This window comes from Salvelinus namaycush, chromosome 5 (genome assembly GCF_016432855.1).
Source record: "Salvelinus namaycush isolate Seneca chromosome 5, SaNama_1.0, whole genome shotgun sequence".
In the NCBI taxonomy this organism is placed as follows: Eukaryota; Metazoa; Chordata; class Actinopteri; order Salmoniformes; family Salmonidae; genus Salvelinus; species Salvelinus namaycush.
The window spans coordinates 60,188,542-60,210,287 of record NC_052311.1 but is presented as its reverse complement, the minus strand read 5'-3'; the positions used below and the strand labels follow the sequence as shown (position 1 = coordinate 60,210,287).

Below are 21,746 nucleotides of genomic sequence, written 5' to 3'. Positions count from 1 at the left end.
GTAGTGGAGAAGGTGGAAAGTTTTAAGTTCCTCGGCGTACACATCACGGACAAACTGAAATGGTCCACCCACACAGACAGCGTGGTGAAGAATGCGCAGCAACGCCTCTTCAACCTCAGGAGGCTGAACAAATTTGGCTTGTCACCAAAAGCACTCACAAACTTCTACAGATGCACAATCGAGAGCATCCTGTCGGGCTGTATCACCGCCTGGTACGGCAACTGCTCTGCCCACAACCGTAAGGCTCTCCAGAGGGTAGTGAGGTCTGCACAACGCATCACCAGGGGCAAACTACCTGCCCCCCAGGACACCTACACCACCCGATGTCACAGGAAGGCCATAAAGATCATCAAGGACAACAACCACCCAAGCCACTGCCTGTTCACACCGCTATCATCCAGAAGGCGAGGTCAGTACAGGTGCATCAAAGCAGGGACCGAGAGACTGAAAAACAGCTTCTATCTCAAGGCCATCAGACTGTTAAACAGCCATCATCAACATTGAGTGGCTACTGCCAACATACTGACTCAAATCTCTAGCCACTTTAATAATGAAAAATTGATGTAATAAATGTATCACTAGCCACTTTAAACAATGCCACTTTATATAATGTTTACATACCCTACATTACTCATCTCATATGTATATACTGTACTCTATACCATCTACTGCATCTTGCCAATGCCATTCGGCCATCGCTCATTCATATATTTTTATGTACATATTCTTATTCATTCCTTTACACTTGTGTGTATAAGGTAGTTGTTGTGAAATTGTTAGGTTAGATTACTTGTTAGATTTTACTGCATGGTCGGAACTAGAAGCACAAGCATTTCGCTACACTCGCATTGGCATTTGCTAACCATGTGTATGTGACATGTGATGTGTATGTGATTTGATTTGAAAAACAAGGACATTTCTAAGTGACCCCAAACTTTTGAACGGTAGTCTATATACAGTATGTTATTGTAACATTCAAAACATAATAGGCTGAATATTAAAATGTGCTATTATGGCCATATACATGGAGGCTATAGAACTTATTGTCATCAAAGGAATTTATTAGACCTAGTTTGATATTGGAGTAGCCTAGGAGTAAACAAAAAACTTGTGTTTGTTTGTGTTCTAAATGTAAAGTGAAATCACCAGTGGAGTGTAGAGCAGAGCACTAGCCTAAATAACGCTATATTTAATCAAATTACCGCTTGGAATAGCGGTAATGGAATGAAACCAACAAAACTCTCCAGCGGTTCCAAACCCTTGTTCTTGACAGAGCTCGGGGGCGCACATAACGACTGAATAAGAAGCACCGGAGACTCAGCTTACCGTCATGCTGTGGTTGCACTGCACCCCAAATTGAGTTTTCCAGTCAGAGCGTGGCACCAAACGGGCCTATTATGAAAATTGTATTTTCTTTTGAATATACCTCAGTGAATATTTTATTATACGTGAATGAATGTTTCAAAGTAAGTGTTTGGCGACACCTTTAGATGGGTAAAGTGCATAGCATGTCAGATCAGCTCGTAACACGAGCCTGTAATTAACATGTGTTTGTTAATTAATTAATTCAGCCTGAAAATTATAATATATTTGAAGCAGGGCACATTCTCATTTTCAGCTTTGAAAATTGCTCGATGGAAATGCTGTAGCCCTAAGCCTGAATGTTCCTCTAAAATTGCTACATGAAAAGTGGCCTGTCTCAGTCTCCATAACAGGCCCATCTGTATAAATTCTCCTGCCCCGTGGGTAGCCTGACATGATTGTAGGCTACTGATTTATCCTTCTGTACTTCTCACACTCAACCTCACTTCCGTTCCTTCTGTCTTTTGATTTCTACTTGTCCCACGCCGAGATATGTTCTCTTTCATCATGTTGTTTTGGCTAGGACAATTTCCGCCCCCCGCATTTCGCGTCCCGTTTCATTTTCCCCTGTCACTTTCTCTCCGAGTGTTTGTTCCCGGGTTGGCGGGTGTCAGCTGCGGCTCCCCCGCATCAGATGGGGCATTGTTGGAGAGTAATGATGGGGGAACACCTGCCTCTCCAGAGAAAACCTAACTTTTATTTCAGCCCATAAATGTATATGCAAGGAAACATACAAAACCAAGTGACGTGCACGAATGTGCCAGTTTATAGCAACACGTGAGACCACGTGTTCTAAAAAAAATGATTTGAGCGGGCCCTAGTTGCTATATTATTCAAGAGAACTATACATGCTCTAGTCATTCTCATTCCAATGGAGATGTCCACTGAGACAGGCTTCCATAGACCGGTATATTGCTGCTGTCCGTCTTGCTGAAACATGTTGCACTCCAGTTCACAGCAGGGTTTATCCTTGACTGCAGGTCTAGTAGCATCAGCTAGTCACCCAACTATAGGCTAATGTAATGGTTATGTGGTAGTGGTTATGGGTATACTTATCACTATATTGTGAATGGATATTCTTAGGAAACAGAATCAACAATGATAAATACTTGGTGCAGGATAATAACAATGATTCCTAACAATTATTCCTATATGATATGTGAGGTAAAAGTGTAGCTGGTCATCTTTTTGTAAGCCTACTCCAATCCTACGACCTTTAGCTACTGACATGAGGTCAGAAGCCAGACTCTATGCCAGTGTCTAAGGGCAGCCCTCAACTTTACCTGGTGACCTTAGAAGGGAAAGCTGATTCTAGGCCAGTGCCTAGGGGCCAGAGCTATCCAAGCACAACCATGGAGGCAGAAAGCCCTCATGCAACAGTCCTCACTGTAGTCTAGTAGTCCTTGGGCCATCCTGTTGAACCAGCAACATCCGTGAAGGCGTATGCTTTTTACCCATAAATGCCTCAAAGGCCAAAATAAAACGCTGTTCGCTGGCATTTCAAATGAAGAGCACTTCAAATTTCCAACTGGTATTTTGATGAAGCATGACTGTTTTATGGACTTTTGGCTACACCGTTTTGACCTCAGCCTTTACACCTAGCAGCTAGGACACACAAATAGCCTGTAAAAAGCCAGACGGTGGCTGGAGAACGAGCTGCAGTGAAGACTTGAATAATCAGTTTAATAACATTATCCTGGCTGTACTCTGTAGCACGTGGACGGTACCCTTTAATGGAGTGTCATTGTTAAACCACAGCATCTCCTTCCCGTTATTAACGGCAGCCTACCTTCAACCACACACACATAATAAAACATCAACAGACAGTCCAGGCTTAATTAAATAGTTATGAGAAGAGCGGTTATAGTGATGAGCGGTGAAACAAATACGTTAAGGTTACAAGGCAACAGAGGAGAAAATGAAAGAATGAAGTTGTAGCCTGGCTGGGAGAGGGAGAGTTATTAATGGTGCTGTAGGATGCAGTGGGGAATGCAGTACATACATAGCCTCACTTAAAACAATGGGTAGATGCCTCAAGGTTGTCTGTCTGTCTTCTGTTATTGACTGGGCATATCATATGTAGGCTCTCTCTCCGTGGTTAGATGGTGTGAGTGAGGTGCAGTAAAGGTTAGCTGTAGAGGAAGGCCTTGCAGAATGGATAGGAAGTGGAGGGAACTGAGGTTATAGAGAGGATAGGAGGTCAAGAGGCCATTGGATTTACTGTATGTGTCCAAGCTTGTACCAGCATCCAGCTTTCACAGCATTGTCAGTACTCCTCCCCCTCTCGATATGTCCTACATTTAAATCAATGATAAAATACACTGGGGAATTACTATTAGAATGTCTCAAAGAAACTTTATATCATGAATATTAAAAGTACAGGAAATACAGCAAATAGATAACTATGAGGGTAATGTTTCAAAGTGCTTCAGTTGTCATTGGAATATAGAGATAGAAAATAATCTTCAAGTGTACATCTTGTCTGTATACTTTGAAGTGCATCACCACTACTATGCTACATAAGGTTATACATTTCCTTGAAAAAAAAAATCCACACCAAAATTCTACACCACGTAAAAGTATTGAGGGGAAAAGGCACATTTGTGATACAGCAGTCACATTATATTTGCAACGTAAGAGGCATTCCTTTTTGTGAGCCCAAGGCTGCAAAAGTGGTGGTGGTGAGCAGTTTAACTCAAGGTAACCTCCTGAAACCTGTCTGCAGCTGCTCAGGGTTCACACAGTATATAAGACTCCTCCCCCTCGCCTTGCCTCAGATAAGAAAGTGAATGTCAATTTTGCAGGTTGCGAGATCAATAAAGAGAAAATTGCACACCTTTTGTTCAAGAACACTTCAGCCAGCCCCGCTGGAAGCAAACCACCCCAGTAAAACAATCATTTGTCTCCCTCCTCTTACACGCAGCCAGCCTTTGATAATAGCTTCGATTTTACTCTGCATCCTGGCTCACTGCAACTCTGCATCCATAACCCAGGCACCTCTCCTCCCACCTTGACATCTTCCCTCCTTCCTATTCCTCACTCCCTTGCCCCCTTTACCATCTTTCTCCATTTGTTCTACTACTTCTTCTCTCCATCTCTTGGCACAGTCACACCAGTGGTTGTTTGTCTCCACTGGTAGAGGCCAGAGACTCCACACTGGCTGTGTAGATGGGCTTCTTCTGAGAGTGGTCATCACTGGAGGTAGAGAGAGGGGGAGGAGAGAAAGAGTGAGTTGCACCATTATTTGTAAATGGACTGCCCAGAGAACTACAGAGGAGAGAAAGAGTGAGTTGCACCATTATTTGTATATGGACTGCCCAGAGAACTACAGAGGAGAGAAAGAGTGAGTTGCACCATTATTTGTATATGGACTGCCCAGAGAACTACAGAGGAGAGAAAGATAGAGAGTTGCACCATTATTTGTAAATGGACTGCCCAGAGAACTACAGAGGAGAGAAAGATAGAGAGTTGCACCATTATTTGTAAATGGACTGCCCAGAGAACTACAGAGGAGAGAAAGATAGAGAGTTGCACCATTATTTGTAAATGGACTGCCCAGAGAACTACAGAGGAGAGAAAGATAGAGAGTTGCACCATTATTTGTAAATGGACTGCCCAGAGAACTACAGAGGAGAGAAAGATAGAGAGTTGCACCATTATTTGTAAATGGACTGCCCAGAGAACTACAGAGGAGAGAAAGATAGAGAGTTGCACCATTATTTGTATATGGACTGCCCAGAGAACTACAGAGGAGAGAAAGATAGAGAGTTGCACCATTATTTGTAAATGGACTGCCCAGAGAACTACAGAGGAGAGAAAGATAGAGAGTTGCACCATTATTTGTATATGGACTGCCCAGAGAACTACAGAGGAGAGAAAGATAGAGAGTTGCACCATTATTTGTATATGGACTGCCCAGAGAACTACAGAGGAGAGAAAGATAGAGAGTTGCACCATTATTTGTAAATGGACTGCCCAGAGAACTACAGAGGAGAGAAAGATAGAGAGTTGCACCATTATTTGTAAATGGACTGCCCAGAGAACTACAGAGGAGAGAAAGATAGAGAGTTGCACCATTATTTGTAAATGGACTGCCCAGAGAACTACAGAGGAGAGAAAGATAGAGTTGCACCATTATTTGTAAATGGACTGCCCAGAGAACTACAGAGGAGAGAAAGATAGAGAGTTGCACCATTATTTGTAAATGGACTGCCCAGAGAACTACAGAGGAGAGAAAGAGTGAGTTGCACCATTATTTGTATATGGACTGCCCAGAGAACTACAGAGGAGAGAAAGATAGAGAGTTGCACCATTATTTGTATATGGACTGCCCAGAGAACTACAGAGGAGAGAAAGAGTGAGTTGCACCATTATTTGTATATGGACTGCCCAGAGAACTACAGAGGAGAGAAAGATAGAGAGTTGCACCATTATTTGTATATGGACTGCCCAGAGAACTACAGAGGAGAGAAAGAGTGAGTTGCACCATTATTTGTATATGGACTGCCCAGAGAACTACAGAGGAGAGAAATACATTTAAAAGAGAACAAATAGACTGCCAACCAGTGATCTACAGAATATACTGTAGGTCAAACACACACAGAGATGTAAAGACCAACCTAACCTCAATAGCTTTCATATATTATATAAGACAGAATACCTATTACAGAAAGCATGTACTGTACTCATGTTGTAATCACCCTGATATGAGGTTGACCAACATAAGTTGTGGGTCACAATGTGTCTGATTACTGTGTATTTATTATGATTTTAACAGTACATACTATATGACCACAGTATCCTTACATGTTTTGCAAAAGTCTGCTGAAAACACATCCACATGAAAAAAATACTATAGTATAAATACTATAGTATGCATTGCAGTGATTTTGAGGACTACAGTCTGCAAAACACTACAGTGAATACTGTAGTACTTAGTGTAGTATACTGTAGTATCTACAGTTAACTATCTACAGTATAAATACAGTCGTTAAAGAAAACATGTAATATATTATTTATTTTATTTTAATTTTACCCCCTTTTCTCCCCAATTTTCGTGGTATCCAATCGCTAGTAATTACTATCTTGTCTCATCGCTACAACTCCCGTACGGGCTCGGGAGAGACGAAGGTCGAAAGCCATGCGTTCTCCGAAACACAACCCAACCAAGCCGCACTGCTTAACACAGCGCGCCTCCAACCCGGAACCCAGCCGCACCAATGTGTCGGAGGAAACACCGTGCACCTGGCCCCCTCGGTTAGCGCGCACTGCGCCCGGCCCGCCACAGGAGTCGCTGGAGCGCGATGAGACAAGGATATCCCTACCGGCCAAACCCTCCCTAACCCGGACGACGCTAGGCCAATTGTGCGTCGCCCCACGGACCTCCCGGTCGCGGCCGGCTGCGACAGAGCCTGGGCGCGAACCCAGAGACTCTGGTGGCGCAGCTAGCGCTGCGATGCAGTGCCCTAGACCACTGCGCCACCCGGGAGGCAAAACATGTAATATATACTACAGTAATTAATGTAGTGTTTTTGTGGACTGTAGTATTTATTGTAGTGTTTTTGCAGACATTACTGTAGTGTCCACTATAGTGTTTTGTTTTATCTTTTACATAGAAGTGGAGGCTTTCACTTAGAAGAAACCTACTAGAGAAATTCTAAGAGCACATTTTCCATAACCTGTAAGTAGGTAGGACTGGGGTCTGAACGTCAGCTCTTTTCTCTAACCTGTAAGTAGGTAGGACTGGGGTCTGAACGTCAGCTCTTTTCTCTAACCTGTAAGTAGGTAGGACTGGGGTCTGAACGTCAGCTCTTTTCTCTAACCTGTATGTAGGTAGGACTGGGGTCTGAACGTCAGCTCTTTTCTCTAACCTGTATGTAGGTAGGACTGGGGTCTGAACGTCAGCTCTTTTCTCTAACCTGTAAGTAGGTAGGACTGGGGTCTGAACGTCAGCTCTTTTCTCTAACCTGTATGGAACACAATATATGGTCTATACTTGGCATGTAGATGTCTTACTTATAGGTGGCACAAATTGGGATAGGGGAATGGGTAGGGAATGTGCAAATTAAATACTGTAGTATTTACTTTAGTTTAAAAAAGTGTTGTGTTTTTGCGGACATTACTGTAGTATTTACTATAGTATTCTACAACATACTACACATGATTGAGGGATACTACAGTGTGTAGTATAGTATTCTACAGTATACCACATCATTCTATAGTAAGTACTGTAGTATTTTATAATAAACTGTAGTATTTTTTCATGTGGGCAGGGAAGAGATCAGGGAGGAAGTCAGCGACTGGGTCGAGCTGGTCACCGCCACTGGGACGCAGCGGTCTACAAGAACACTAACACACACAGTAAATCCACCTTAGCCTTGGTACTATCGTAAGAGTCAGAGTGAAATATAAGGCAATAGATATAATATATTGGCCTGGCTATAATCTGGGATAAATGGAAGAGGGGAGGGGAAGGAGATAAGAGAAAGGAGGGGGCACCACACACACACACAGAGAGAGAGAGAGAGAGAGAGAGAGAGAGAGAGAGGTGAGAAGGGCACTGTGCCACAGAGCTCAGCACTCACATGGGTCCCTTGGTGCTCTTGGCCTGCTTGGCCCTGCGGACCAGGAAGACGGTGATAGACAGGATGAGCACCAGGAGAACTGCCCCCGCCACGGAGGTCATCAACACCAGGTTGGTGGAGTCGTACCAGGCTTGGTTGAGACGGCCGTTGGTGGCTGCAGACCGGAGAGTCAGACACACTACAGGCTTTAATAGCGGATGATTCACAGACAGTTTATTTTGTTAGCCTAGCTCCATACTGTCCATGTTGTAGTGTATCCAACTCTTCTGGATAAGGTGGTTATAATCTGAGCCTGCTGGTCATCTATGAACGTTTGAATGTCTTGAAAAACGATCTGGCCTTAATGGCCACATGCATCTCCACCCGGTACAGCCAGAAGAGCCTGATTCCTCTCTAGGTTTCTTACTAGGTTCCTACTTTTTAGGGAGTTTTTCCTAGCCTCTGTGCTGCTTCATCTGCATAGCTTGCTCTCTGGGGTTTTAGGCTGGGCATCTGTAAAGCACTGTGACAACTGCTGATGTAAAAAGGGCTGTATTAAATACATTTGATTGATTGAAAATAGTGTAAAATGAAAAGCAATTGATTGTTCAATTCGATTATTCACTTCCACTTCATACTGAAGCAGTGTCTTTACTGTTATAATTGACATGCATCCAGTTTGATTGGCGTAACTGACTTGGAGGCTAGATAATTGAAACGATTGTAATCGCAAGGATTAAAATTGACTCTATATTGGCGATATGATCGTGTGGAAAAACCCGTGACCATTAATGCAGCGTAATCATCTCGCAGGTCGCTGATAAAAATGAACAATGATCAGTATGATAAATTGGATTAGCTGTAACATAATGAGTCCTCTTCTTCAGTGACATATTTAGTGTTCTAAGAGACGCCCTCTGCAGTGGCCAATTCCCTCCTCCATCACATAGCCGTAAGACCCTCGCCTTCATGGGAGCCTCTCGCTAGACACTCCCCTGTACCCCTCCTCTACATATGTGCATTGGCCCTAACATCTGTACCTCTCGCCCTCCCTCTTCTCCTTCCTGCATTCTAACCCCTACACATAATGTCCCTCTTCATAACCCCTGACCCCCGTAGTCCCCCCCTTCCTAACCCCTGACCCCTACCTACCTGGCAGCACAGTGATGGAGATGGTGCTGCTCTTCTTCAGGCTGGACAGGGTGGGGTGCTCAGCCATGCAGGTGTAGTCTCCACCATCCTCCATCCTCACCTTCTTCAGCCTCAGCTTGGAGGAGGGCACGATCCAGTCCTCTCCCTGTTAGAGGGAAGGATGGTGGGTGAGAGAGAGAGGAGAGAGAGAGGGGGGTGCGAATGGAGGAGAAAGCGAGCAAACGAGTCAAGAAAACGTTTCTCAGTGGAGTTACAGTATGCTTGTCCCTTTGAGAGAAACGATAAACTCCCGGACAAGGTGTATTTACCTGAACAGTAATCCCACTGAATAAATTCCACATAAACCCCATTCACTGACCTAGATGGGGAAATCAGCAAAGAATAGCACAGCAACACTGTTAACACAACACATAATGAGAAAACGGGAGGCACTGTGGACACAGAACTAGCTGCTGCGCTATTATTAAGAGGGAGAGTTAGACACAGTAGGGGAGGAATAATAGGAGAAACAGAATAGAAACAAACAAAAAAAATACATTACACCTTGCAAATGATTTGGCTCCTGGGATCTCACATTTTCCTGCCAAGAAAGTACATTTCAATTTGAATGAGGGGCTGAATTAAGAGGATTTCCAGGAAAGGCCAGGTTTGGCCAAAACAGCATTCTGTATGCAAATCCACTGGCTCAGATGCATCTAGCCTCCTGCCTACCTCCCATTGACATTACTAGAGACCAGGACTGTGCAGTCAGTCAGCTGCTGTCCATCAAATGGCCCATACTGTTTGTTTCTCTGCCCCCATAATTCCTCCCATCCCCATCCTTGAATACTTTCTACCACTTGTCTAGACCTCATTAAACTAGTAATCCTCTAAGTGGGCAAGCTGCTCTACAGAAAGAGGAGGGCCCAAACCAGGGAATACCAATGAATACTGAGCTCCTCTTATGGTGCTGAGAGAGAAAGAGGAGACAGAGATGTAGTAACAGTTATGCAAATAGTTATGAATGTGTGGACGGACCAGTTCAAAAGGTAGATGGAGGATATTCACAGTGACGGATATTGGAGGGTGGAGGGGTATTCAAATTCAGAAAAATGTATTAAAATGATGACTAACTTGATTTTAAAGGTGTGAAATTGTATCAGGTCTGAAATAGTGGACCCACAATGTCCTGAAGTAGTGATACCTTATTTTACCACTAGGGAGCAGCAAATCAATTCACCAAGGTCTTATTGTTGCCTGCATGGCCATTCGGAGTTTGACATTTAGCATTGAGAGGTCTTAATTCCCCTGGGCATTTGGTTTGTGGCTTTGGTAACAGCAAGTTGAATAATTCAACAATGGTTAACTGAACATTGAAAAATCATTAGAAATCTATCCACAGAATGGCTTTCAGGTTGAATGCCACTTGTCTAGACCTCATTAAACTATTAATCCTCTGTAAGTGGGCAAGCTGCTCTCCAGAATGAGGAGGGCCCAAACCAGGAAATAACAATGAATACTGAGCACCTCTTATGGTGCTGAGAGAGAAAGAGGAGCGGGATAGAGGGTGAGAGATCGAGCGATAGAAGGCCAGATCCTGACAGACCCAAACTCACATATTTCTGCCAGAAGTATTGTGGTGCCTCAGAGGCTGTGGTGGAGCACTCCACCTCCACGTCGTCGCCTAGTGTCACAAGCAGGTTTTCCTTGATGAACTTCCGGCTGGAGGTGGACACATCGTACACAGACAGCTCACGCATGTCTGAACAGGGGATCAGAAACACAGCAGGTTCAGGCAGAAATCAAGAAGAATGCATGTGTGATGGTTTTAAGAGGTTTGAGTGTGTGTGCAGCTGTGCGCACAGTGTACAAGCATGCATAGACATCAGTCAACAGAGTCATATCCTTGAGTATACTGCAGTATCGTGCCTCAAATCCTCTACAAATTGCCCATGAGGGAACAATCAGATAATGGTAATTGCCTTCATCTTCCTAAGTCCTCACAATGGTGCACTGTGGAGTGTGACGGTTCATTTTCTCCCTCTCTACGTCAACGGAACCATCTCCATGTGCCTTGGGCTCTCTCCTTCTGTCCACACAAATAATTCCCCATTATCGATTGCTCCACAGGCAAAGAAGCCTATCAAAAGACATGACGGACAATTTGATCGCCCCTGTAGCGGAAGGGAAAATAGGCCTCACGCTATGACCACCCTTTCATGAGCCTTGTACAATATGTCTCTTCTTCTGGTTGCTTTGTATTTCCATCTATCCCCTGTGAATTTCCGTTTCTGGAACATTGTTTTTGAAAACAATGAGGAGAATGGATATACTGTACGGTGGAGTGGACAGCAGGCGCTCCTCCTGGAGAGCTACTACTGGGTGTGCAGGGGTTTGTTCCAGCACTACACTTACCCTCCAGATTCAGCTAATCAAGGTTCTGGGGAGCAGCTGATACAAATCAGGTGTATTAAAGCAGGGTTGTACTAAAAGCCTGCATACCGAGCAGCTCTCCAGGAGGTTTGGTCTTTCCTGCTGTGCCGACTTATTGGCCATCGCACCATTTTTTTTAAACGGCTGTTACAGACATGCATGTGACTATATAGCCCACCCCATACTCACAGTTGATGGTGATAGCCAGGGGCTGGGAGGAGTTGTCGGTTGCCGTGGCATTGTCTGCGACACAGCGGTAGAGTCCCTGGTGGAAGTAGCTGTGGATGCTGCGGATGGACAGAAGCAGTTGGCTCGCCTCACGCCTCAAGATAACACCAGGGATACATTGGCGGTACATGGGCTCCTCCTCCAGCCGATACCACTTATTCATGTACTGATGGAGAGTAGGAGAGAGAGGAACAGTGAGAGAGAGAGAAACATTTACCTAATCTGCAAACAGCAGTCATATGCAGGACTGGCTCAGTGATATGAGTAGTAGTAGTGAGAATGATTACCTTCTTGGTCTGCACACATTGGTCATTTTATATACAATAAAAATGATAAAGCTGAGCCCTGTTGACATAAACATACTGCACTAACTGAAGTCGAGTTCAAGTCATGTTTCGATAAGTGCAGCACCTCAACACGCTTTACTTCACATAGTTCAGCAACAGAATTGGCAATCATATAACGCAATTATAAGTAAAGTCAGAGGTAGAAGTAGCCTGTGTCCTGACCTTGGAAAACTTCTCAAAGTGGACTTGGCTGGTGTTGAGCTCCGAGTCAGAAAGCAGACATTCCAGGGTGACTTCATCATTCTCCAGAACAGGCTTGTCTGGTCCCTTTATGACCAGGGCCGCTAGACAGCACAGAAGAAGACAACAGGGACCAAATCAACACCATCATCATACACTTCAGTTGTCGATGCTAGTTTATTGTTTAGTTAATCTCGTCCCATGGCTGGTAGTAGACAAGATTATTGTTTAGCCCACCTATTGCTATAGTCATTCCAGTGGGGTTTCTTTGTTGAGAAGTATTTTGATACACTTCAGTGGATGGGCTGGTGTGCCTAACAATTAGGCCACATATAGGGCATTAGACTGGGCTGTTGCAGCAGCTTACTGTTTGAGTGACAAATACAGTGTTTAATATTTATACAAGTGCTTCCTTTTCCTTCTTGTTGACTGGTTCAAACCAGACTGGCAATTAGCCAAACACAGCCAGATGAACAACAGGTTTGTCTACTTGACGAGGAGATGCTGGTAATAAAAGGTTGGTAGGAGGTCCCCTGCTGGACAAAGCGTTTTAGTGCAAAAACACAGACCATCCACACACTTGCATTACTTGTCAGAGGAGCTGAACAACACGTTGAAAGCACACCATTTCATGGGGATGACTGTGGCATTATCGATCCACACCATGGACAATGCTGAAGAAAAGCAATTGGAAACATGTTTTTAGATAGTGACAAAAATCTAAACAGTGACAAATCTAAACAGTGACTTAAATTGTTTTTCTCTACAGGCGTTGAGTCTCCAAGGTAAATCAAATCCCATGGAATTGGATAGAGGTGCAGAGATTCATGTGATTTGTCACACTTTCAATTCATATTCAAATAATTGGCTTTTCAGGGGAGTTCCGCTCTCAATTAATAATTGAATCGATTACCCAGGCACAAACAGAGACAATATAAAAAAATATATATAAACTCACCAAAAACAAGAAACGTCCCTTTTTCAGGACACTGTCTTCAAAGATCATTCGTAAAAATCCAAATAACTTCACAGATCTCCATTGTAAAGGGTTTAAACACTGTTTCCCATGCTTGTTCAATAAACCATAAACAATTAATGAACATGCACCTGTGGAACGGTCGTTAAGACACTAACAGCTTACAGACGGTAGGTAATTAAGGTCACAGTTATGAAAACTTAGGACACTAAAGAGGCCTTTGTACTGACTCTGAATAACACCAAAATAAAGATGCCCTGGGTCCCTGCTCATCTGCGTGAACGTGCCTTAGGCATGCTGCAAGCAGGCATGAGGACTGCAGATGTGGCCAGGGAAATATATTGCAATGTCTGTACTGTGAGACGCCTAAGACAGCGCTACAGGGAGACAGGACGGACAGCTGATCATCCTCGCAGTGGCAGAACACGTGTAACAACACCTGCACAGGATCGGTACATCCGAACATCACACCTGAAGGACAAGTACAGGATGGCAACAACAACTGCCCGAGTTACACCAGGAACGCACAATCCCTCCATCAGTGCTCAGACTGTCCGCAATAGGCTGAGAGAGGCTGGACTGAGGGCTTGTAGGCCTGTTGTAAGGCAGGTCCTCACCATACATCACCGGCAACAATGTCGCCTATGGACACAAACTCACCGTCACTGGACCAGACAGGACTGGCAAAAAGTTATTTTCACTGACGAGTCGCGGTTTTGTCTCACCAGGGGTGATGGTCGGATTCGCGTTTATCGTCGAAGGAATGAGCGTTACACCGAGGTCTGTACTCTGGAGCAGGATCGATTTGGAGGTGGAGGGTCCGTCAAGGTCTGGGGCGGTGTGTCACAGCATCATCAGACTGAGCTTGTTGTCATTGCAGGCAATCTCAACGCTGTGCGTTACAGGGAAGACACCCTCCTCCCTCATGTGGTACCCTTCCTGCAGGCTCATCCTGACATGACCCTCCTGCATGACAATGCCACCAGCCATACTGCTCGTTTTGTGTGTGATTTCCTGCAAGACAGGAATGTCAGTGTTCTGCCATGGCCAGCGAAGAGCCCGGATCTCAATCCCATTGAGCACGTCTGGGACCTGTTGGATCGGAGGGTGAGGGCTAGGGCCATTCCCCACAGAAATGTCTGGGAATTTGCAGGTGCCTTGGTGGAAGAGTGGGGTAACATCTCACAGCAAGAACTGGCAAATCTGGTGCAGTCCATGAGGAGGAGATGCACTTAAGTACTTAATGCAGCTGGTGGCCACACCAGATACTGACTGTTACTTTTGATTTTGACCCCCTCTTTGTTCAGGGACACATTATTCCAATTCTGTTAGTCACATGTTTGTGGAACTTGTTCAGTTTATGTCTCAGTTTTTGAATCTTGTTTTGTTCATACAAATATTTACACATGTTAAGTTTGCTGAAAATAAATGCAGTTGACAGTGAGAGGAAGTTTCTTTTTTGCTGAGTTTACATACACATCTGCGTCACCTGATTTTACGCAGCACTTGAGATCGTTTCAGCGCGACCAAATAAACACTTGCAAAACCGAGAACAAAATAATCTCTTTCCCATAATATACCAACCATGATAACACACCATGTGCAGGTAATGAGATAATGAGTGCAAGTTAAATCTGAGTATAAGCCCTTATGTGATGCCAACACAGCTGACCTACAATATCTTGTCAAGCAGTGGTGGAAAAAGTACCCAATTGTCATACTTGAGTAAAAGTATAGATACCTTAATAAAAAGTTACTCAAGTAAAAGTCACACAGTAAAATACTACTTGAGTAAAAGTCTAAAAGTATTTGGTTCTAAATATACTGAAGTATCAAAAGTAAAAGTATAAATCACTTCAAATTCCTTATATTAAGCAAAGCAGACGGCACCATTTTCTTGTTTTTAAAATGTATGGATAGCCAGGGGCACACTCCATCACTCTGACATTATGTACAGATAGCCAGGGGCACACTCCAACACTCAGACATCATGTACAGATAGCCAGGGGCACACTCCATCACTCAGACATCATGTACAGATAGCCAGGGGCACACTCCAACACTCAGACATTATGTACAGATAGCCAGGGGCACACTCCAACACTCAGACATCATGTACAGATAGCCAGGGGCACACTCCAACACTCAGACATTATGTACAGATAGCCAGGGGCACACTCCAACACTCAGACATTACTACAGATAGCCAGGGTCACACTCCAACACTCAGACATTATGTACAGATAGCCAGGGGCACACTCCATCACTCAGACATTATGTACAGATAGCCAGGGGCACACTCCAACATTATTTACAAAAGATGCATTTGTGTTTAGTGAGTCACAGATCAGAGGCAGTAGGGATTACCAGGCATGTTCTCTTGATAAGTGAATTGGACAATTTTTCTGTCCTGCTAAGCATTCAAAATGTACTTTTGGGTGTCAGGGAAAATGTATGGAGTAAAAAGTACATTATTTTCTTTAGGAAAGTAGTGAAGAAAAAAGTTTTATAAAAGTTATATAAATCGTAATGTACAGATACCCTCAAAAAACTACTTAAGTAGTAGTTTCAAGTATTTTTACTTAAGTACTTTACACGACTGTTGTCAAGTAAACTAACTTGAAGGGCAATGCTGAACAGAGTTCACATTTGCAGTTGAATTAAAACGAATAAGCCTACATAACATGTAAGTGTAAAGAGAGAGTAGAATAAAATGAAATTCATTCAGTTAAAGTAAATAAAATTATATTTACCAATACTGCTGTGAGCATGTGCAATTACTAAAATCGCAAAGAGTATAAAACCTCTCATGTTTGTTATTGGATTCTGGGTATTGATGAGTATTCCCACTCTGCTTCACTGTCTGTATCCAAATACTGCAAATCCGTCTGACTGTCGAAAGGAACGTCTGGCACTGTACTTATTGATACTGGGGGAGGCGTGGCTTCCAGGGTTGTCTTTCTTTCAAAGTTAGGAAACAAGCTTTACACACACACATATATACATATATATATATACACACACACACCTCTTTCTTTCCACGTGCCGAATGTTTTTATTAAAGTGTTTTTTTCTGTTTGGTTTTAAATAACTGTTCTCCACTGTTGTAGATATTAAGTAAAAACAAGACGTGTGTATATTGATAACAATGGGAGTATACGCTCCAATTACCAATCACTCGTTAGTGCGTCACTTGTCTCCGTGCGCTCAGGAGGTTGATGTACAGTTTCACGCAGGTCAGCGCTATACGAGATCATTGGAAAGTCCCTAACCACAACCATAGCACTTACCTAAATTTTTAAAATTCTACTTTAATGGGGTAGGGATGTCCCAAAGATCCCAGATAGCACTGACCGTGTCATGCATGGCTCTCCAACCCGGTTCCTGGAGAGCTACCCTCCTGTAGTTTTTCGCTCAGAACGGTAGCTCACCAGGACCATGGTTGGAGAGACGTACTGCTATCATAAAGCGCTCTTTTGTCACACACAAGAGCTTTTGCCATCTATAGGTCAATTACCTATCAGTAACCAAACCTGTCCCGACTTCAGGTGGGTCCGAAAATGGTTCCGTTTACACTTAATTACATATCATGACAAGTGGAAGGACGCTCTTTACGCATGGGGTGCCGTTTTTTACCCATGTGGACTGTTCTGCGTCGCCTGATTTTACGCAGCACTTGAGATCGTTTTAGCGCGACCAAATAAACACTTGCAAAACCTATAACAAAATCATCTCTTTCCAAAAGGTACTGTGAAATGCTGTTGAGTTTCGAGGAACCGTTAACACACTTGAAACAGAGCCTTTTCATGGACACATTTTGATTAGTCAAAGTCCCAAGAACGCCCGTCTCATACGTTTTTCATTTTTTCTGTTTCTGGCAAACCAATTCTTCAATTTCTGTAGTGTCATCACTAGTGGCTTGTCATGCTATATGTCTGATATAAGATCTCCCAGATAATTGTACAAGCCTTGCCTGTTGTTGGGAATCCCAGCTGACCGTGGTTTTAGTATCATTTTATACCAGTTAGTAAACATCTGAGACACTTAGAAGCACATCTTGGGTCAAAGAGGCTGGAGTGAAATGATCATTACAAAAGGCCCTATAGATGATGTTTTTAAACAACCCTGAATGACTGAGGGCAATCATTTACTGAAAACTGGTCTATGTGGAAAAACAGATGGATATATAAAATGTATTTTGACAGGGAGACATCTCTTTTACAGATGAGCCATGTCTGTATACCTACACACTATATACATCAATATACACAAATATTCACATCAACACACAATCATAGAAAACCAACACAATCTTCGGCAAAAAGCTCCTCAATCGGCCTTTTGAACTGCCCTAGAGGCTACAGAATACCAAAGAAGGGAAGTTGGCCAAACAGAAGTTTCAATAGTTTCAGTGTCTGAAAAAAAAGACCCTAGGCAACAGTAGCATTTGAAAATAGTGGGAGGCAACACAGATATCTAGATCAATGGTTCTTAACCTTTTTCAGTAACTGGACCACCAACTGAATTGTGCTCGGTCCGGACTACTCCTGAAGCACAGGAGGTTGGTGGTACCTTCATTTGGTAGGATACGCTCATAATGGCTGGAGTGGAATCGGTGGAATGGTATCAAATACATCAAACAAATGGTTTTCATGCGTTTGATTCCATTCCATTTACTCCATTCCGGCCATTATTATGAGCCGTCCTCCCCTCAGCAGCCTCCACGGCTGAAGTACCCCCCTCATGTGCATTTTACCAGTAGGCCTATGGTCTCATGAGTCTTCTCAAGTACCCCCAGGGGTCCTAGTACCACTGGTTGGGAACCACTGATCTAGAGAAGGGGTGTCAAACTCATTCCATGGAGGGCCTAGTGTCTACAGGTTTTTGTTTTTTCCTTTCAATTAAGCCCAAGACAACCATGTGTGGGGAGTTCCTTAATAATTAGTGACAGCAATTCATAAATCAAGGACAAGGGAGCAGCTAAAACCTGAAGACACTCGGACCCCCATGGAATGATTGACACCTGTAGCCGAGACAGACTAGTTTCAGAGCCTGTGTTTCTGCTGCTATGCTTCTAAATGACCACTAGGTGGAGATCTGAAGCAATAGAAAACAGGTCAACAAACCATGTGTCTCTGAGAAATGATCCTGATTAAAAAATACTTTGTATAAGAGCTCATCTTCCAACAGTGAAGATATTGATCCTCAATAAAATCACTAAACCACTAACATATCAGTTGTCATGAAGTTTAGTACAGTGTGGTTTATGCAAAAATATAATTTTTTTATGTACTAGAATGATCTAATCTGAGATCAAAGGCACAATGAGCAAAATAGATAAACTGATATACACAAGTATATACGGGCCTATAGACATACAATATCAGTTTCTATCATTACAAAATATATATTACATAATGATGCTAAATACAACATATCCTCACTTCTGAACTTACTTTTTATGTATTATTTAACCTTTATTTAACTAGGCAAGTCAATTAAGAACAAATTCTAATTTACGGCCTACCCCGCCCAAACCCTCCCCTAACCCGGACGACGCTGGGCCAATTGTGCGCCGCTCTATGGGACAATGTCTTACAGTGTCATACATTTGAGATGATGTTATCTGTGGATTTTGCCAAACCAGTAAAATAAATAAAAAATAATCCAAAGCTCTCAAATATCATCTTTAGTAGTCTAATCATGGTATTTGGCTTTTGACAAAGAGAAAATTGGACTCGCAAAATGTGAACACTATCGCAAAAGACTTCCTTAGGCCTGGAGTGCATCTTTTAAAGTGGAAATTCAATCTGAAATATGTCATAGATCCCATTGATAGACACTTAATTTTTCACTTTGTCTTCTCACCTCCCTTCACCAACATGCCTTTACACATTTTCCTCCTCGATGAGTCTCAAGCTTTCAGCCTCTTCTCACCTCTCCATGTTCCCACCTCTCCCTTAGCCTTTGATCCAACAATCTACTGCATCAAGCTTCCATCTCTCCCTCTCACCCCTCCCCCTCAGTGTCCCACAGGTCATCCTCCTCTACCCCTTCTGTAGAGTAGTGCACCAGAGTTTGGTGTCTGTTTCTGCAGGGAGCGTCCCCAAAACGCAGCCCACAGTCCTCACAGGTGTACAGCTGAGCCCTCCCTTCCCTGCTACTGTCTGGTTCTGCTCTTCCGGAGGGGATCTTCACACCGCTAGACTGGAACTCTTTGTCTGAGGTTACAGTCAGACCTGACCCTGGAGGAGCACGGAGAGACCCAGGGGAAAGGATTTTGGTCGGGGCAGGAGTAATGCTGGAGCTCACGTCAGTATGGGGGTTGTTGCGTAACCTGTTTGGATTGGCACTGGGGCGTCCCACAGCAGCTGAGCTGTCTAGACTCTGTCTCCCCCTATGGGACCCACCGGCTCCTCCACCCCCTCCCATATCTGACACCATCCCATGGACAGTGCGCTGGTGGAAGCGGATGCCGGAGCGATTGGAGAAGCCCTTCCCACAGAGGCTGCACACAAACGGCCGTTCCCCGGTGTGGATCCTTGTGTGGATCTTCAGTGCCCCCGACTGAGTGAAGCACTTCCCACACTGGGTGCAGCGGTAGGGCTTCTCACCTGTGTGGGTCCTTTGGTGGGCCCGGACCCCGGCCAGGTGGGGGAAGCCCCTCCCACAGTAGGCGCAGGCATAGGGTCTCTCCCCAGTGTGAATGCGCCGGTGGATCTTTAACGCTCCTGACTGGCTGAAGCTCTTGCCGCAGTCAGGGCATGAGTAGGGCCGGGCGCCGGTGTGTACATTGAGGTGGATGCGGAGGTTGGAGTGGGAGTTGAAGGCGCGCCCGCACTCAGTGCACAGGAAGCCACCAGCCTTGTGAGCATGCTGGGTGCGCTGGTGCTGTAGCAGCTGAGAGGGTCGGGGGAAGGAGGCTGTACAGTGCATGCATGGGTGTAGGGTGGGGGACACTGTGGTCACCCCTCCAACATGGTTCTGGGGGGGTTTGTGTACCTGCTGGTGGCGGAGGAGATGGGAGCAGGAGGGGAAGGAATGCTGGCAGGACAGGCAGGGGAAGGTGCCAGGGGCCAGGCCAGGGTGGGAGTGGTGGAGGGGCAGGCAGGTGGTAAGTGGGCAGTGGTGGTGGTAGTGGGTGTGCGTCTGGGAGAATGGAAAGTCTGCTGCCCCCTGATGGTGGTGCAGTAGCTGGGTGCAGGTCTGGAAGCCCCGGCGGCAGCAGAAACAAGGGAAGGTGGGGATTTGGGGCAGGGGGCTTGGTGAAGAAGTACCCTGGTTAGTGGGAGTGGTAGGGGCTGGGCTGGGGCTCTGGGTGCTGGTCTCCTTGTCCTGACTCTGGGGCTGACTGAGCTCTGGGCTGTAGGTGCTGCTGGGCTCGGGCTGTGAGGACACAGTGCCTCTGGGCTTTATGGTCTGGAAGGAGGAAGAGTAGGGGCAGCCAGGGCAAGTGCAGGTATGGTGCTGAGCTGTGTACAAGTGGGGGAAAAGACAAAAGCAAGAAAATACATGTATTATAATGCCAGACAAGCCGTTACCTACGTTTCCTTAGTATTCCCTGTCCTTTCTTATTATGTTCTCCACTGACCTTGTCCACTGACGTCTCCGTCTCTGGCCTCTCTAATGCTCTCTGCCTGGGCCTGTCTGGGCTGGGCTGAGCCTGGGGCTGCTGGTGGGGCGTCTTTTAGCCCCAGAGCCCCCCCAGAGACCATCAGGTCTCCAATGAACTGGTGCATCTCCAACCAGGAGCCTGGGTCATGCTGGGTGGGGGGAAATGAAGAGGGAGGATAGGTGTCAATTGTAAATAGCAATGAGATTGCTTATACTACAACATATTTAATTTGTGACTTACATATACATTAGCAACAATTATCAGTTTTACAAATATTTAAACTGTATTATATATATATTTTTTTTTTTTAAATCCAAGACTGCTTTTTGGTATTTTTTTTATTATGGATACAAATAGGCTACACAATCATATTCTCACTTCTTCAAAATGTGCATTTTATTGACAGGCCTATATACTTACGCTCACAGCGAACTTGTCTTTGTCCATGTAGAATAATGTGTAGTTATACGAAGTTTTTGCCGTCTGTTCCGTTTCATCAGCCTACATTCCTCGAAGCAAGAGAAAGGAATTTGAGCTACGTAACCCAACCGTCTTCCGATCGACACTGAAAGGGATATCTATTGCAAGCTGTTGTGTGTTCTTACGCCCGCCACATTTCCCTACTTGTGTTATCTGCGCCGGATTTGACAAATTATTTCCGGGCTTTCTTACCATGTGACAATATTTGTAGTCTTTTCTTCAACCGAGCTCTGTACTGCGCGCATTAGCACTATCCAACTGTCTCGAGGAGGTAGGCCTATATAATTATAGACCTACCTAGCAGAGTTAATAATTTATTAACATTTCAAAATGCAACACTGGAATTACAACGCTTTGGTTAAATGTTAGGTTATGTTATATTAAGATTTATATCAGTGTTTACAATTAGATACACTTACCATAGTGCCTTC

At 44.4% G+C, this 21,746-nt stretch overlaps 2 protein-coding genes across 2 annotated transcripts; both read right to left on the bottom strand.

Annotated features, from left to right (window-relative positions):
* Nucleotides 1–3,700: 3,700 nt before the first annotated feature.
* LOC120047697 (carcinoembryonic antigen-related cell adhesion molecule 18-like) lies at nt 3,701–16,094 on the bottom strand. The gene is made up of 7 exons (XM_038993251.1): nt 15,974–16,094; nt 12,227–12,348; nt 11,679–11,883; nt 10,673–10,818; nt 9,078–9,222; nt 7,947–8,100; nt 3,701–4,557 (listed from the first exon to the last, which is right to left on the bottom strand). The coding sequence occupies exons 1-7, from the start codon at nt 16,029–16,031 to the stop codon at nt 4,470–4,472; spliced, it is 918 nt and encodes a 305-aa protein (XP_038849179.1). The 5' UTR covers nt 16,032–16,094; the 3' UTR covers nt 3,701–4,469.
* Nucleotides 16,095–18,052: 1,958 nt separating this feature from the next.
* Nucleotides 18,053–21,464, bottom strand: LOC120047696 (zinc finger protein 227-like). The gene is made up of 3 exons (XM_038993250.1): nt 21,256–21,464; nt 20,812–20,983; nt 18,053–20,692 (listed from the first exon to the last, which is right to left on the bottom strand). The coding sequence occupies exons 1-3, from the start codon at nt 21,280–21,282 to the stop codon at nt 19,230–19,232; spliced, it is 1,662 nt and encodes a 553-aa protein (XP_038849178.1). The 5' UTR covers nt 21,283–21,464; the 3' UTR covers nt 18,053–19,229.
* Nucleotides 21,465–21,746: the final 282 nt, after the last annotated feature.

Excerpts from the sequence above, each read along its gene's own strand:
- LOC120047697 (XM_038993251.1), bottom strand. The coding sequence starts at position 16,031 with ATGAGAGGTTTTATACTCTTTGCGATTTTAGTAATTGCACATGCTCAC. Across the intron at positions 12,349-15,973 it reads ACATGCTCACAGCAGTATTG|CGGCCCTGGTCATAAAGGGA; the intron begins GTAAATATAATT and ends TGTGCTGTCTAG. Across the intron at positions 11,884-12,226 it reads ACTTTGAGAAGTTTTCCAAG|TACATGAATAAGTGGTATCG; the intron begins GTCAGGACACAG and ends ACTCTCCATCAG.
- LOC120047696 (XM_038993250.1), bottom strand. The coding sequence starts at position 21,282 with ATGGACAAAGACAAGTTCGCTGTGAGC. Across the intron at positions 20,984-21,255 it reads AAGACAAGTTCGCTGTGAGC|CATGACCCAGGCTCCTGGTT; the intron begins GTAAGTATATAG and ends CCCCCCACCCAG. Across the intron at positions 20,693-20,811 it reads CGGAGACGTCAGTGGACAAG|CTCAGCACCATACCTGCACT; the intron begins GTCAGTGGAGAA and ends ACTTGTACACAG.